At 38.8% G+C, this 16191-nt stretch overlaps 1 protein-coding gene across 1 annotated transcript in view; it reads left to right on the plus strand.

Annotated features, from left to right (window-relative positions):
• Nucleotides 1-16191, plus strand: part of LOC132823320 (matrin-3-like) — a 92932-nt gene that overhangs the window by 39983 nt on the left and 36758 nt on the right. The window contains exons 3-5 of the mRNA XM_060837006.1: nucleotides 10712-10773; nucleotides 11099-11137; nucleotides 12787-12902. Of these exons, the coding sequence (XP_060692989.1) occupies nucleotides 10712-10773; nucleotides 11099-11137; nucleotides 12787-12902 (217 nt within the window). The remainder of the gene's footprint in view (nucleotides 1-10711; nucleotides 10774-11098; nucleotides 11138-12786; nucleotides 12903-16191) is intronic.

Consider the following 16191-nt stretch of genomic DNA (forward strand, 5'->3'; position numbering starts at 1 on the left):
AAAACTGAGGTTTGTGAGACATGATCTGCCCTTGATGAAACCGTGTTGACTATCTCCAATCAAATTATTGTTTACTAGATCACAAATCCTATCTCTTAATCCTTTGCAAAACCTTTCCTGCAACAGACACAACGCCGACTGGTCTATAATTACCTGGGTTATCTCTACTGCCCTCCTTGAACAAGGGCACCACATTTTCAATCTTCCAGTCCTCTGGTACTATACCTGTGTACAACGATGACTTAAAGATCAAGGCCCAAGGCTGCGCCATCTCCCTAGCTTCCCAGAGAATCCTTGAATAAATCCCATCTGGCTTGGGGGATTTATATACTTGCACACCTTCTAGAATCGATAATATCTCCTCCTTACTAACTTCAATCCTTTCATGTCTAATAGCCTGTATCTCCGTCTTCTCCTTGAGAATGTTCTCCTTTACTTGAGTGAAAACAGATGAGAAATATTCGTTTACCACCTCTCTGATCTTCACTGGATCCACACACAAGTTCCCACTTATGTCTTTGACTGGCCCCTATTCCTACCCTAGTCATCCTTTTATTCCTCGTATCTATAGAAAGCTTTAGGGTTCTTCTTTATTCTATCTGCTAAAGACTGCTCATGTCCCTTCCTTGCTCTTCTTAACTCTCTTTTTAAATCATTTCGTGCCCCTCTGTAACTCTCCATTGCCTCATCCGAACCATCTTGCCTTAAAGTCTCACAAGCCTCCCTCTTCTGCTTAACAAGAGATACAAATTCTTTAGTAAACCACGGTTCCCTTACCTTCATCACTTCCTCCTATCAAGGACACGCAATATCTGTTCCTTAAACCAGCTTCACATTTCCATTGTCCCCATCCCCTGTGTTATGCTGCCCCATTCTATGCCTCAAAAGTCTTGCCTAATTGCAGTATAATTGCCCTTCCTCCCCCCCCCCCCCGCCATCTATAGCTCTTCCCCTGTGGCGTGTATCTATGCCTTTGTATCTGTAAACTAAACTTAACCGAATTATGGTCCCTCTCTCCAACGTGCTCACCTACCACTAAATCAAACACCTGGCCTGGTTCATTACCATGCTGAGAGTATTCCAGACAGCATTGAAAAACATCAGCGTGTGATTCATATTAGTATGTTCAAGACATTGTGACAGAGTATTGTTTGCACTGAAAGAACAAGGAAGTGACAAAAATTTCAGATCTGGAGAACTGAATCAGAAATTAAAAAATCAAAAGTTGATCCTCCCACAATTAGATAATAAAGATGTTAAAAGGTTAGATTGTTTTATCTTCCGGAGAATTATCAAAGTCACTATTTTAATGGCTATTGCAACCTCTATTTCTGCATAGGTTGTGGAACAACATTTTTGGCAATACATTGTTAATGTAGGGTGGTGTGTTATTGACAAAACAAAGCTCTTACACATTCAGTTCAGAGAAATTAGTTTAAATTAAGCAAGAGATGAAGTTCACAATCGAGAGTGATATTATTGAATGGAATCATAATGGCTGGAGTTCACCTATAATGATGGTGCCAAAACTGGATGGATCACAAAAGTACTATATTATTGCAAATCAATACTGCAACAAAAGTTGACTTGTATTCCAACTTCCATTGATGCAGCCAAAGAAATTAAAGGTTGTTAATACTAGATGGATTTTTATCAATAGCATTTTGAATGAAAAACACCAGCGATTTACCAGTAAAGTCACTGATGGACCAAATTATTATGGTTGAAAATGTGTTGCTGGAAAAGCGTAGCAGGTCAGGCAGCATCCAAGGAACAGGAGATTTGACGTTTCGGGCATCAGCCCTTCTTCAGGAATGAGGAAAGTGTGTCCAGCAGGCTAAGATAAAAGGTAGGGAGGAGGGACTTGGGGGCGGGGCGTTGGAGATGCGATAGGTGGAAGGAGGTCAAGGTGAGGGTGATAGGCTGGTGTGGGATGGGGGGGCAGAGAGGTCAGGAAGAAGATTGCAGGTTAGGAAGGCGGTGCTGAGTTCGAGGGATTTGACTGATCTCCAGCATCTGCAGTCCTCACTTTCTCCTCTAAATTATTATGGTGTCTACCTCAACGAATTTGTTGTGTTCAGCCAAAACTGGGAAGAATTTTCACACCATTTGATGAAACTAAGAGCCAGTGCAGTTAAGAACCTGAATTTGAATATGCCAAAACAAAGGTGTGAAAGGTATTATTTGTGCCATACTTCTGGACAAGGGTAACACACACGTGGAAAAGTAAAATGTAGAGCTATTTTGGATATTCCCATGTCTAGGACAAAATGTGAAATTCTGTGACATATTGGCAAGTATAAATTTTGTGAAAGGTTTGTGCCAATCTACAGATATGTTGTGGCACCGTTGACAAATTCTCTAAAGAAAGGCAGAAAATTTGAATAAGCACAATGATTTCACAGCAACTTGGACAACATGAAAGATTACTCTAAGCTGCCCACAAGGTTCCACACAGGGCCTTAAAAGTAAGGTCAGAGAGTTTTTCTGGAAAATTGTTAAAATGCACCGTTTTGTCCAGAGAGGAGGTGCATAAACCTTTGAGATGTTAATGAAAAGATATTGATAGTGTTGACAGTAGAATAAGCACATTTTTAAAAATGTTCAGATGAGTCATAAAGTTGAGTTGTGGAGGGTGACCAGGTCAAATTTGGAAAGATTTGGTATGTGAAACTTTTAAATGAAGGCCAAACACAAAAGTGTTAATAAAAGGAATGATAAACAGACTGACAGGAAAGGACAGAGTTTGAAACTTAATAATCAACCAACAGATAAGGCTAGTATTTACATACTGAGGAAAAGATTAAAACTAAGATTGTGTATCAGAATGCAAGTAGCGTTTGAAACAAAACAAATTAACAGAGTGCAAATAGAAATGGATAAACATGATCTGGTAGCCATTGTGTAAATATGGTTGCAGGATGACAGGGTTTACATTGATTCTTGAAAGGCACAGGATGTTTAAAAATTACAGGAAGATAGAAAGAGGTGAATGGATGACTGTGTTAGCTGATAATGGTATTGACACATAGAAAGGGGTAACCTAAGTTCAGGAAGCAAATAAATGGAAACAATTTAGGAAGAAATGATAAAGAAAAGAAGTAATTTGAGGGAGGTTTGTACAAGCCCTCAATCCCACTGTAGCAGGGACGGTGTACGGGAAGAAATAATTAGAACTTGTCAGAAAGGCACAGCAATAATCCAGTGGCATTATAATCTACTTATCGACTGGAAAAATCTGATGGGCAAAGGTGATCTAGGTGAAGAGTTCACAGTGTATTCAGGATAGTTTGCTCGACCCCTTGGCAAACAGCATCCTCTGGAACTGACCAGAGGGTAAGCTGGACTTGTTTTGCTATTGTGCAGTGAGATAGGGTTAATTAATCTTGTAATGAAGGCATCCTAGGAAACAGCAGCTATTCTCTGAATGAATTTTGCACTCCATTTAAGGGAGAGAGGAGCAGATGAGAGCCTGTTTTTAATGTTTTTTTAAAAAGAGCAGTTATGACAGCATGAAATCAGAGCTGTCTAAAGTGAATTGGCAAGTTGGTTAAAGGATAGGTCAGTAAAGTTGCAGAGGCAACCATTTAAGACGTTTCAGGATGAACAGCATAGATTCCAACAAGGAAGAACCATTCCAAGGAATGGATCCTTACCTGTCATTAACTAGAAATGTTAAAGATAGTATTCAAACCAAAGAGGAAAGCATATTTGTATAAAGATTGGACTGAATATAAAAACAGCAAAGTATAACCAAAATATTAATAAAGAGGGTGAAAGCGGAGTCTTGAGCGTAAGCTATCCAGAAATGTAGAAGCAGAAACTTTTTTTTTCGAAACAGGTTAAAAAAGTGAGCAATGATTTTTTTCAAAGTGAAACTAGAGAATTAATATTGACAATTAAGTAAAAGTCAGAGCAACTGAACTGGAATGTTGCATCTTGCTTTACTGTAGAGGTTACAAATAACATTCCAGGAGCAAACATAAATTAGAAAATGAAAGAGAGCCAACAGCTCAGGAAAAATTACAACAGTCAGAAAAATGATACAGGGTAACATGTTGGAGCTGTGCTCTGACAAATCCTGACTCCTGATAAACTTCATCCTAGGATCTTAAATATCTAACCAATGAGATACTGCAAGGTTCTTATTTGGGGCCATTGCTGTTTGTCATTTTTATAAATTACCTCAATGAGGGCATAGAAGGATGGGTTAGTAAATTCGTGGATGACACTAAGGTCAGTAGAGTTGTGGATAGGCTGAAGGCTGTTGCAGGGTACAGAAAGACATGGATAAGCTGCAGAGCTGAGCTGAGAGGTGACAAATGGAGTTTAATACAGAAAAGAGAGAAGTGATTCACTCTGGATGGAGCAACAGGAATATATGGTACTGGGCTAATGGTAAGATTCTTGGTGGTGTGGATAAGCAGAGAAATATACATGTCCATGTGCATAGATCCCTGAAAGTTGCCAACCAGGTTGATAGGGTTGTTGAGGAGGAGTATGGTGTGTTAGCTTTTATTGGTAGAGAGATTGAGTTTCGGAGCCACAAAGTCATGTTGCAGCTGTGAAAAATTCTGGTGCGGCTACACTTGGAGCGGGTCACTGCATTTTAGGAAGAATGTGGAAGTTTTGGAAAGGGTTCAGAGGAGATTTACTAGAATGTTGTCTGGTACGGAGAGAAGGTCTTAGGAGGAAAGGCTGGGGGACTTGAGGCTGTTTTTGTTAGAGAGAAGGTTGAGAGGTGACTTAATTGAGACACATTAGATAATCAGAGGGTTAGATAGGGTGGACAGTGAGAGCCTTTTCCCTCAGATGGTAATGGCTAACACGAGGGGGCATAGCTCTACATTGAGGGGTGATAGATATTGTACAAGTGTCAGAGGTAGTTTCTTTACTCCGTAGTAGGGGCGTGGAATGGCCTGCCTGCAACAGTAGTAGACTCGCCAAATTAAAGGGCATTGGATAAACATATGGATGAAATGGTCTTCAGATTGCTGCACTGACCTGTGAAAACATTGAGGTCCAAAAGGCCTGTACTGCATTGTTATGTTCTATAATGCATTGATTTTAATTTTACAAAACTTCCTTAATTTGGGTGCAGTCCCATTAGATTGGAGGATAGTGAATGTATGTTTTGTTTATTCAAAAATGGAAGGAGACTGAAGGCCAATCGGTTGGCTTAACCTTTGTGATAAGGAAAATATTAGTCACATTATTATTAAAGAAGCTGTAACAGGGCACTCTAAGTTCAAGGTAATCAGATAGAATCAGCATAGTATTGTGGAAGAGACGTCATGCTTCACCAATATATTGGTGTTCTTCAAAAAAGGGAGCTGGCAGATAAACTGGATTTAGAAGGCATTTGATAAGGAGTCACATCATTGGTTATTACAGAAAGGAGAAGCTCAGGGTATAAGGGGTAGCATATTGGCATTGGGTAGAAGATTAGTATGCTTATAGGAAGTAGGAAGTGGGTGCAAAGGTCTCTTTCAGGTTAGTAAGATGTAACAAGTGATGTGCCACAGGAATTGATGCTGGTTCCTGAACTGTTTATAATTTATATCAGTGACTTGGATGAAGGGTGGTTAAGAAGACATTTAGCATGCTTCATTACTCTGACCTTTTGAGTACAGGAGTTGGGATGTGATGTTGAGATTGTGTAGGATGTTGGTGAGGCTTCATCTGGTGTACTGTCTAGTTTTGGTCACCGTGTTATAGGGAGGACATTATTAAGCTGGAGAGGGTTCAGAAAGGATGTACCAGGATGTTGCCAGAAAATAGTCATAAGGAGAGGCTAGATAGATTGGGACTTTTTTCACTGGAACGTAGAAGGTTGAGGGGTGACCTGTATAGAGATTTATAAAATCATGAGGAGTATAGATAAGGTGAGTGGCAGGTGTCTTTTTACAAGGGGGGGGGTTATTTCAAAACTAGGTATATTTTTAAGGGGAAAGGAGAAAGATTTAAAAGGCATGAGTGACAATTATTTTACATGGTGTGGTTTGTGTATGGAATGAACGTCTATAGTGAGTGGTGGATGCAGATACAATGACCCAGTTTAGAAGACATTTGGTTAAGTAATTGAATAAATGTTGGGAGGAATTACACATTTAGTTTATGAAATGTTGTTATTTTGGCATAGTGTTGTTTGTATATGGAAGTTGTCAAATAAAGAAGCTTGATAAGTTATAATTTTCTAGTAGTCTTCTGGACATTTTGTGATCCAAGAAAGATTACATTGTGGTAGTCATTCTCAAACTAACATTTGGAGCAAAATTTAAACTCTGTCCACAAAATTCTCACTCATTATTTCAGTTAATTGTTTTTTTCTGACTTGCTGCGCTTGAGTTTCTTTCAAATGACTTCTCTTATAATTTTCTTTTGCATCCCTTTGGGTTCAAAAAAATGTGTTTAGTCTTAAATACAAGCATTAAAGGTGCAGGTTGACAGATCCAGTCATATACTTCTCTCGTCAGTTTGATTTCTAGTTCACAAATCTCAAACTCGCCACACTGATTATCTGTTTTCCCCTAAAAGCACAGTTAAATATTCAGCCAATGTCCCTTAATTAAAGTCACCTATTTCAACTTGTATTTACTTTTGGGCGTGCCTCCTTTTTGAAATATGTGTAATATTGATAATAATTAAAAACAAACAAAAATATACAAAATGACATTATTGTAAAGTGGAGGTTGACCCCATCTGAACTAAAACTGCAACACCTAAAGAGGAGTGTGAAAAGTAATGTAACCTTCTCAGCAATTTCAAGTGGTTAAACAAAATAAATACCTAACACACACTCTAAAATCAACAAGTAACAATTTATTCATCTAACTCTAATAGTGAGCAAATTAACTAAACTATTAACAAACCAAATAAATTCCTTCTAAGTAAATATTCCTGTGTAAAACAATATTCTAGTGGTATGCTGTTCCAATGAATATAAGTCCTACTCATATAAAAAAAAGTAGAATTTAGTCTATCAAAATTACAGCCAGGTTGCTTGTCTTTTGGAATTTTCTGTGCCTTCTCTATTGATTCTTCTGTCAAGGCAGCCTTCTGTCATTGATGCCGTTACTATTTAGATAGTGCTTTCTCTAAGACATAGATGACTGTGAGAGCCAGTGATTCTCTTTTGAGAGCTATGGGCAGGTAGCTCTGGAGTGTTTGTCCAACTATTCCCGTCTTTTATACCCTTGATGACATATCAATGTACCTTACAATAGGATTGGTCTTACGTTGTCAAAACCATCAGATTTAAATTTAATAGGTTTTTGATATCTGTGTGCCTGGTTCAAATTGGCTAACTGCAAAAACTGTTGTCATAGAGATGTCAGAGATGTACAGCACGGAAACAGACCCTCCCCTCCAATCCATCCATGCCGACCAAATATCCCAATCCAATCTAGTCCCATCTGTCAGCACCCAGCCCATATCCCTCCAAACCCTTCCTATACATACACGCATCCAGATACCTTTTAAATGTTGCAATTGTACTCGCCTCCACCACTTCCTCTGGCAGTTCATTCCATACACGTAGCACCCTCTGCGTGAAAACGTTGCCCCTTAGGTCTCTTTTATATCTTTCCCCTCTGACTGTAAACCTGTGCCCTCGAGTTCTGGATCCCCCATCCCAGGGAAAATACTTTGTCTATTTATCTTATCCATGCCCTCATAATTTTGTAAACCTCTATAAGGTCATTCCTCAGTCTCTCACACTCCAGGGAAAACAGCCCCAGTGAATTCACCCTCTCCCTAAAGCTCAAATCCTCCAACCCTAGCAACATCCTTGTAAATCTTTTCTGAACCCTTTCAAGTTTCACAACATCTTTCCAATAGGACGGAGACCAGAATTGCACACAGTATTCCAACAGTGGTCTAACCAGTATTCTGTACATCCGCAACATGACCTCCCAAATCCTGTACTCAATGCTCTGTCTCATGTTGTCTTTGTTAAAACTGCTATTTGGCCTGCTAATTATAAAGCCTTTTGATGCAAATATTTCAATTCGGGGTCCCTATGTACTTGAATTTTAAATCTCTGAGCACAGAAAAAGCACCATCTTTTAAAGGGACTTTAACCCCCCCACCCGCCCCCCAGCATTTTACAATTCTCCAAACACCAAATTTTAACTTTCTGCCTCCCAATTTTCAGTTACCGTACCCAACTTCTCAACAATGCATATTTCTATCATCTTTTTGCTCTACAGTAAAGTTCCAAATATTCTTTTGCGAGTATTTCTGACAAGTTTGAAGTTGTATTTAAAAGGCAATTGGGTACGTGGCAGTTGCAGCATTCACTAACTTCAAATTAGTTTCCTTTTGTCCTCCAGTTTCAGTTTTAAATTTCAATAGTGGTCCTCAGTCTAATTCCATGCAATGTTAGCTCTTTGTGACTTATTCTCGATTTAGGCGTCCATGGGTCTTACTGTCGAGTCCCTTTTAAAATTTCTTCCCATACTTAGCTCTATTTTTTGTGAGAGCCTGATTTCATCCCTTCCCATGCTGGGGACTGACAACTCGTTATTGGCAGGACTTTAGGAAGGATTTCTACAAAAAATGTACTAACATGGATTATATCCTCTAACTGATTGCAGCTGATTATTGGTATGGAGAGCCCACACTACTGCAGCTGATAATTTACATTTTGTCTGAATTGCCAAAACTTTGAATTGTTTTGTCTATTACCACAAAATTTCTTTCATACTTCCTGTTGCTAAATGGGCATTCATAGTGATTATGTCCATGTCGATGTACAGCCTTTAAATTCATTAACAAGTTTAACCCGAATATCAGTAAGACTTTTGCTGGTAGTCTAACTCTAGCTCCTGTCCTTGTTTCTATTACCTTATCCACAGTTATTTTCTTTACTTTGTATTTATGTTTGACTGACCAACTCCGGTTGCCAAACCTACAGATTGTAAACTGAAAATGCTTTTTTTTAAAACCCTAAACCGTTAACTCCATAGCCACTACTTCATTGAAATCTCTTGCTAACAGTGGACTTGGTGTAGGCTGTGATGGTGTCCTTTACTATTTCATGCAAATCTCACATCTATCACATTTTGTAATTCTATATGTTTTCTTCAAGCTTTATTCCTGCATCTTTTACTAACTTCTGGAGGTCAGATGGGAAAAAATGCTCTTGTAGTTTTACACAATTGATTTTGTGTCTTCTAAATTTCTGTACTCTTGTCAATAACACTTCATTATTTTCTTCTGCAGAGAGGTTATGTTCTACTAAAAGGACATAATAATGTCCCAATTATGTTAAGTTCTTTTTTGAGATCCTTACGCACTTGACGCAACTGCAGACGCTAACTTCTGTGAACAGCAGCCAAATTTTCTTAAGTACAGTACAGAACAAGTTTTGGAGAAACCCTGAATAGTTCTCACCGTGCTTGTGAGGCGTATCCAGGGAAACAGTTGTTCCTTTATTCAAAATCTTTACATCACAGTTAGTAATGCCCACAAGACAACCCCCCCAGAAACAAGTTAATGCCAATCATCCCTTAAAGGTCAAATCTATTGCAAATCATTTTTTTTAAACAATAGGGGAGTAGCCAAGTTCCAACTGTAATGTTCTTATTGATTTCTGAATAGGAGAGGAAAATGTAAGTAATAGGAGATGACAATGTAAATGGCTTTTGAATAACTAGCAAATGGCCATGCAAATGGCTTTGAATGCCAAGAGATGGGAATGTGATTTCCTTACAATCTACCTGTAAGGCAGAGGCATCCCATTCTAGCCTCGGGCCATCCAATTTCCTGCAGATCAGCAGAGTAAATTAACTCTTTAATGTCTCAATTGAGTACATTACAATTTCAGATTTTCTGAATACAGAGACACCAACACTTTGTTATTAAATAGGTCATTGATAAACAGTGGTATTTCACTAGATGCTGCAGCTGTGTCAATGAAGCAATCAATTCCAACTAATTTACAAGCAATGACTGATCTTTTTAAAAGATTTTACAGTGTTAATATCCCTCAAACTGGTGGAACTCTTAAATTCTTGAACTTTGTTCCAGTCCATTGCATACATGGTGGACATGTATCTACTGCACAGTTAAAAGGTTCTGCCACCACCACATTCATCACTGCCTTGAAACTTATTGTAATCAACTCAATGGTCTTTCTAATCAGTGACTCTGTCTTCTGGTGATGTCATGCTGAAGGGAAAGGGAGGTTATTATGGATTGAAGCATTCAGTGACCAAATGCAGAAAAACTTGGTCAGTAATATCCAGTTATAACAATATTGTGGGTGTACCTGCACCAAATCGACTGCAGCAGTTCAACAAGCAGCTCATTGTTGTCTTCTCAAGGGCAACTAGAGATGAGCAGTAAAGCTGACCCTGCTAGTGAAGCCCAGATCCCCTGAATTAATTTAAATATATCTAATCAATGAACAACTTGATGCATTCATTTAATGATTTACTTGTTTATCCATAAGGTTATGAATTTGTCCTATTTGGCAATATCTAGATAATGTTTCAGGTGTGAGAAATACAACTGTAGGTGAATTTGCCTTTCTGTTTACTGTGGAAAAACATCTATTCCAAATAGTTGTTATAATCTATGCCTTTTGATATACTACTATGGTATTCATTCTGTGAAATCAAGCTTGTCAATTACTACTTCATATATTTTGTAAATTGGATATTTTAATTCTAGTCAGTATTTATATTAATCTTTTCTTCCTTTATAGGATTGGAACCAGCACAACAAAAGTACAACACACAGACGACTTTGTGACCTCCTTGTGGAAATGTATGGAGATTTTTACTTGCTAATGATATTGTATAGTCTGCTTTTACTGGCTTAAATGCTTTATTGTTGATTTTATATGGCTAGTTAATTATGTCAATTCATCTACTTCCTTCAAGAAATATGAATTGAGCAGTTGGTGGGATGGCGGAGTTGGTTGTAAACATTTTTAAGGCTTTACACTCTGGTTTGAATCCTCTTCCTGCACCTGATTGCTCTTGCATGTGATAAAACGTAATGATTTTGAGAGATCATCTGCTAATTTTTGATAAAATTGTTAATGATTTGTAAATTTAATAATTGTGATTTCTTATGTTGTCATTTCCAGATATCCAGAATGGAATCCGGATGCCCTCCCACCACAAATGTAAGTATTTTGTCCATGCCTACACAATCTTTGTTCAAAATTTGTTTTAGTCCAATTACTCTGTTTCCTTTTATTCCATGAAGAATAAATTCTAGGTCCTGTGTTCCTGTAGGAGCAATTCTATATTGTGAGCTTTCCATCAGTCTAATAAGTTTCAGATAGGTTAACCTAACGGGCTTTAGTTGGCATTATTGATATCTATTTACATATGTTGATGAGAAAATATCACAAAGTTTTGAAGGCTTCTCATCATAGTGTGTGCTGTCATTATGAAGTGTGATGTTTGGGTGACACTTCCATAGACTCCCTACAGTGCGGAAGCAGGCCATTTGGCCCATTGAGTCCACATCAACCCTCCAAAGAGCAGACCATCCTGCTACCATATCCCTATAACCCCACATTTCTCACTTAACCTACTCACCCCTAGGCACTATGTGCAATTTAGTTTGGCTAATCCATCTGACCTGCACACCTTTGGACTATGGGAGGAAACCGGATTACCTGGAGAAAACCGACGCAGACACAGGGAGAATGTGCCTGCACAGAAAGTTGGCCAAGGGTGGAATTGAACCTGAGTCTCTGGTGCTGTGAGGCAGCAGTGCTAGCCACTGTGTCGCCACTTCATGCACTATTGGCAGCATATGTTTTGTTAACCATTAGAAGCTTCCTCTTTGATGCTCGTTGGTTCAAGTGGGTTGCAAAACTGTAAGTGCTGAATTATCTACTGCTGTAAGTGCTGGAAAAGTCCAGCATTGTTAGTCTCGGTTTACGTTTTGACCCCTTGCACGTTTTATAATTGTCACGAGACAAGTCATACTGGATAAACTCCCCAGGAATCTACATTGTTGCTTTACTGTCTCATATTTGTATTGAGAAGGACCATTGCTCATGAAAGGCCCCTTTGTGTTTATGACAGGCTTGGGCAACATTTTGTTCAGATAACCCAAAAAAGTTTGGCAAAAGTTCTTTATCAAGTAACATTAATTGAATAAAATTAATTGTAATTCATTGGTTTAAATCTGGACCTGACATGAATGAGCGAATGTTTTGTTTTACATCAGGACACTAAAGTTAGCAGGGCAGATTTTGACAGTGAAAGTTGAACTTGCTTCTTACACAGCATTACAGATACAGTTTGTGATGTAATCTATTTTATACGCAACTGATGTGCATTTCCTTTCTTAAAGTTTGGGATGTAGTACATTTCAATCAAAACCATGAAACCCTTTGAGTAGAGATTCCTCTTAAACAAGACTGTTTGTTTATTTCCAGTATTTATTTTGTTGCAAAACTTTTGATTTAGCATCAACTTTTGAGTAAATAATTATTTTATGTTTAATATCTTGCTCCCTGAAATCAGTCAGCTTCTACTGTTAATTTTTCCAGCTAAGCTAAATGACTTTATTAAAGTTGAATAATTTTATATATTCTTGCCATCCTTTTTGAATGAGCTGCTGTCAAGGCTCCACTTCATCCTATCGTAACCACTAAGAAAGCTCAGGTATTTTGTCTAAACAAGGTCTATACAGTTACTCATTTTCATTTAACTTCTTTGCAATAAAATTAATGTTAGAACAGCAATTATTGTATACTACTACATTTCTGATTTTACATATATGAACTGCTTAAAGATATTTTATTGCTTCCAGGGGCGATCCTCTGGTTTTACAGTCAACAAACCTGGCTCCAGGTATTCTGGGTCCCCCACCATCTGGATCCTTTCTTGCATCGAACAGAGGCATGGGAGGGATGGAATCCCATGGGGGTAATGAACGTCAACTGTTATATTACATTTTGTCCATCGTGCTCAGTGTTGAAACCTTTTGCTCTATAAGTGATTTGTTATGAATATTTTATTTCTTATATTTGATCTCAACCGTAAAACTTCATTTGAAACAAGGTTTCAGATTTATGCTTTCACTTGTGTGAATATACCACATTTAGGATGGCAGGTTACCCCAGTCTTTGGGACCATCGTTGATGTTTGTCTCGTGGTTTTCTTTCAACTTAATACTCTCCTTAGCTTCTTTGATTAGCTATGGTTGATTTATCCGTCTCTTTTCTCCTCATTGAGATATAGTTTTGTTGAGAACCATGATTTCTTCCTTCAATGTCTGCCACTGCTTGCTTACTATCTTCTGTGAATCTATGTGGCCAGTCCATTTTAGCCAAATCTCCCCTCATTTCATTGTAATTCCCTTTATTTAAGCTAAACACAGTTGTTCCCAATCCAAGTTTCTTGTCTACAAACTGAATATTAAATTCAGCCTTCTTCTGGTCATTATTTCCTCAGGGATCATTTTTACTCTGAGGTCTGCCACAATACCCATAACCATATATAATCAGTCTGATCTGTGGTTGGGTCCAAGTCATATTGATTTAGAAAACTATCCTTAATGCACTCTTATGAATTTATTGTCACAGTTACTCTTTCTAATTTGATAAACCCACTCAATGTCATCCATAATTGGTTTTCTGTTCTCTTTACATGCTCCTATTATTTGTTGATCTATATCCTTTCCTAGTGTGACTATAGATTGGGGAACAAACACCACTTCTATCAATGTCTTTTTTCTCTTGCTGTTTTTGTCCCCACCCAAATGGAATGCATGACATCAGAGACTCGATCTCTCAACTGCCCTAATTTCATCTTTTAACAGTGCCACCCCTCTTGTCCCTTTCTGAAAGATGAAGTATCCCTGAATGTTAAGTTCCCAGTTTTGATCTCCTTGTAACTATGTCTCCATAATGGCTATGAGATCATATCAATTAACATGGATTTGTGCCACCCGTTTGTCTATCTTATTCCAAATGCTTTGTGCATTGAGATACAAACCTTTAGACTTGCGTTCTTGTCATAGAACATAGAACAATATAGTGCAGAACAGGCCTTTTGGCCCTTGATGTTGTGCCAATCTGTGAACTAATCTAAGCCCATCACCCTACACTATCCCATCATCATCCATATGCTTATCCAAGGACTGTTTAAATTTCCCTAATGTGGCTGAGTTAACTACATTGGCAGGCAGGGCTTACCACTTGTAAAGTAGTTCCACTCTGTACTCGTAATGAGTAAAGAGCATGCCTCTGACATCTGTCTTTCATCCATCACCCCTCAATTTGCAGTTGTGTCCCTCGTATAAGCCCACGTCATCATCTTTGGAAAAAGACTCTCACTGTCCACCCTATCTAATCCTCTGGTCATCTTGTATGTCTCTATTAAATCCCCTCTTAGGCACCTTCTCTCCAATGAGAACAGGCCCAGGTGTCTCAGCCTTTCCTCCTAAGACCTTCCGTCCAGACCAGGCAGTATCGTGGTAAATCTTCTGTGCACCTTTTCCAATGCTTCCACATCCTTCCTGTAATGGGACAACCAGAATTGTATACAATATTCCCAAGTGAGGCTGCACTAGCGTTTTGTATAGGTGCAGCATGACATTCTAGCTCCGGAACACAGTCCATCTGCCAATAAAACCTAACACACCGTATGCCTTCTTAACAGCACTATCAACCTGAGTGGCAACTTTCAGGGGTCTTTGTTCATGGACACCAAGATTCCTCTGTACATCCACGCTACCAAAATTCTTTCCATTGACCCAGTATTCTGCATTCCTGTTATTCTTCCCAAAGTGAATCACCTCACATTTATCTGTATCGAACTCCCATTTGCCACCTCTCAGTCCAATTCCACAGTTTATCCAAGGTCATCTGCAAACTTAACTAACTCATCCACTTATTCCTGTATCCAAGTCGTTTATAAAAATTACAAACAGCAATGGTTCCAAAACAAATCCTTGTGGCACACCACTAGTAACTGGATTCTAGGCTGAATATTTTCCATCAACCACCACTCGTTGCCTTCTTACAGAATGCCGGTTTCTAATCCAAACTGCTAAATTACCTTCAATCCCATGCCGACACATTTTCTCCAGTAGCCTACCATGTGGAACCTTATCAAAGACTTTGCTGAAGTCCATGTATATCATATCAACTGCCCTACCCTCATCCACATGCTTGGTCACCTTTTCAAAGAACCGAGGTTTGTCAGACATGACCCGCATTTGACGATTCCATGTTGACTATTTCCAGTCAAATTGTTGCTTGCTAGATGATTATAAATTCTATCTCGTATAATCTTTTCCAAAACCTTTCCTACAACAGACGTAAGGCTGACTGGTCTATAATTGCCTGAGTTATCTGTACTGTCCTTCCTGAGCAAGGGCACATTAGCTAACCTCCAATCTTCTGGTACTATACCTGTAGACAATGACAACTCAAAGATCAAGACCAAAGGTGTGGCCATTTCCTTCCTAGCTTCCCAGAGAATTCTCGTAAAAATCCCATCTGGCCCGGGGGTTTATCTACTTGCATACCTTCTAGAATTGATAACACCACCTCCTTACTAACTTCAATCCGTTCAAGTCTAATAGCCTGTATCTCAGTCTCCTCTACAATATTCTTCCTTCCCTGTGTGAAAACAGATGAAAAATATTCGTTTACCACCTCTCCTATCTCCACAGGGTCCTGACACAACTTCCCACTTCTGTTTTTGACTAGCTCCATTCTTACCCTAGTCACCCTTTTATTCTTCATATCTATAGAAAGCTCCTTTATAAAGGTTCTCCTTTATTCTACCTGCTAAAGACTGCTCATGTCCCCTCCTTGCTCCTCTTAACTCTCTTTTTAAATCCTTCTGTGCTACCCTGTAACTCTCCATTGCCTCATCTGAAGAATCTTGCCTTGAAGTCACATAAGCCTCCCTCTTTTGCTTAACAAGAGATACAATTTCTTTGGTAAATCATGATTCCCTTACCTTCATCACTTCCTCCTTGCCTGGCAGGGACATACCTAACAAGGAGATGCAACATCTGTTCCTTAAACCAGCTTCACATTCTAATTGTCCCCATTCCCTGCATTTTGCTGCCCTCATTCTATGCCTCATAAGCCTTGTCTAATTGCAGTATAATTGCCCTTCCCACATCTATAGCTCTTGCCCTGTGGCATGTACCTTTGCCTTTGTATCTGTAAACTAAACGTAACCGAATTATGGTCCC

The sequence above is a fragment of the Hemiscyllium ocellatum genome, chromosome 16, assembly GCF_020745735.1.
Source record: "Hemiscyllium ocellatum isolate sHemOce1 chromosome 16, sHemOce1.pat.X.cur, whole genome shotgun sequence".
In the NCBI taxonomy this organism is placed as follows: Eukaryota; Metazoa; Chordata; class Chondrichthyes; order Orectolobiformes; family Hemiscylliidae; genus Hemiscyllium; species Hemiscyllium ocellatum.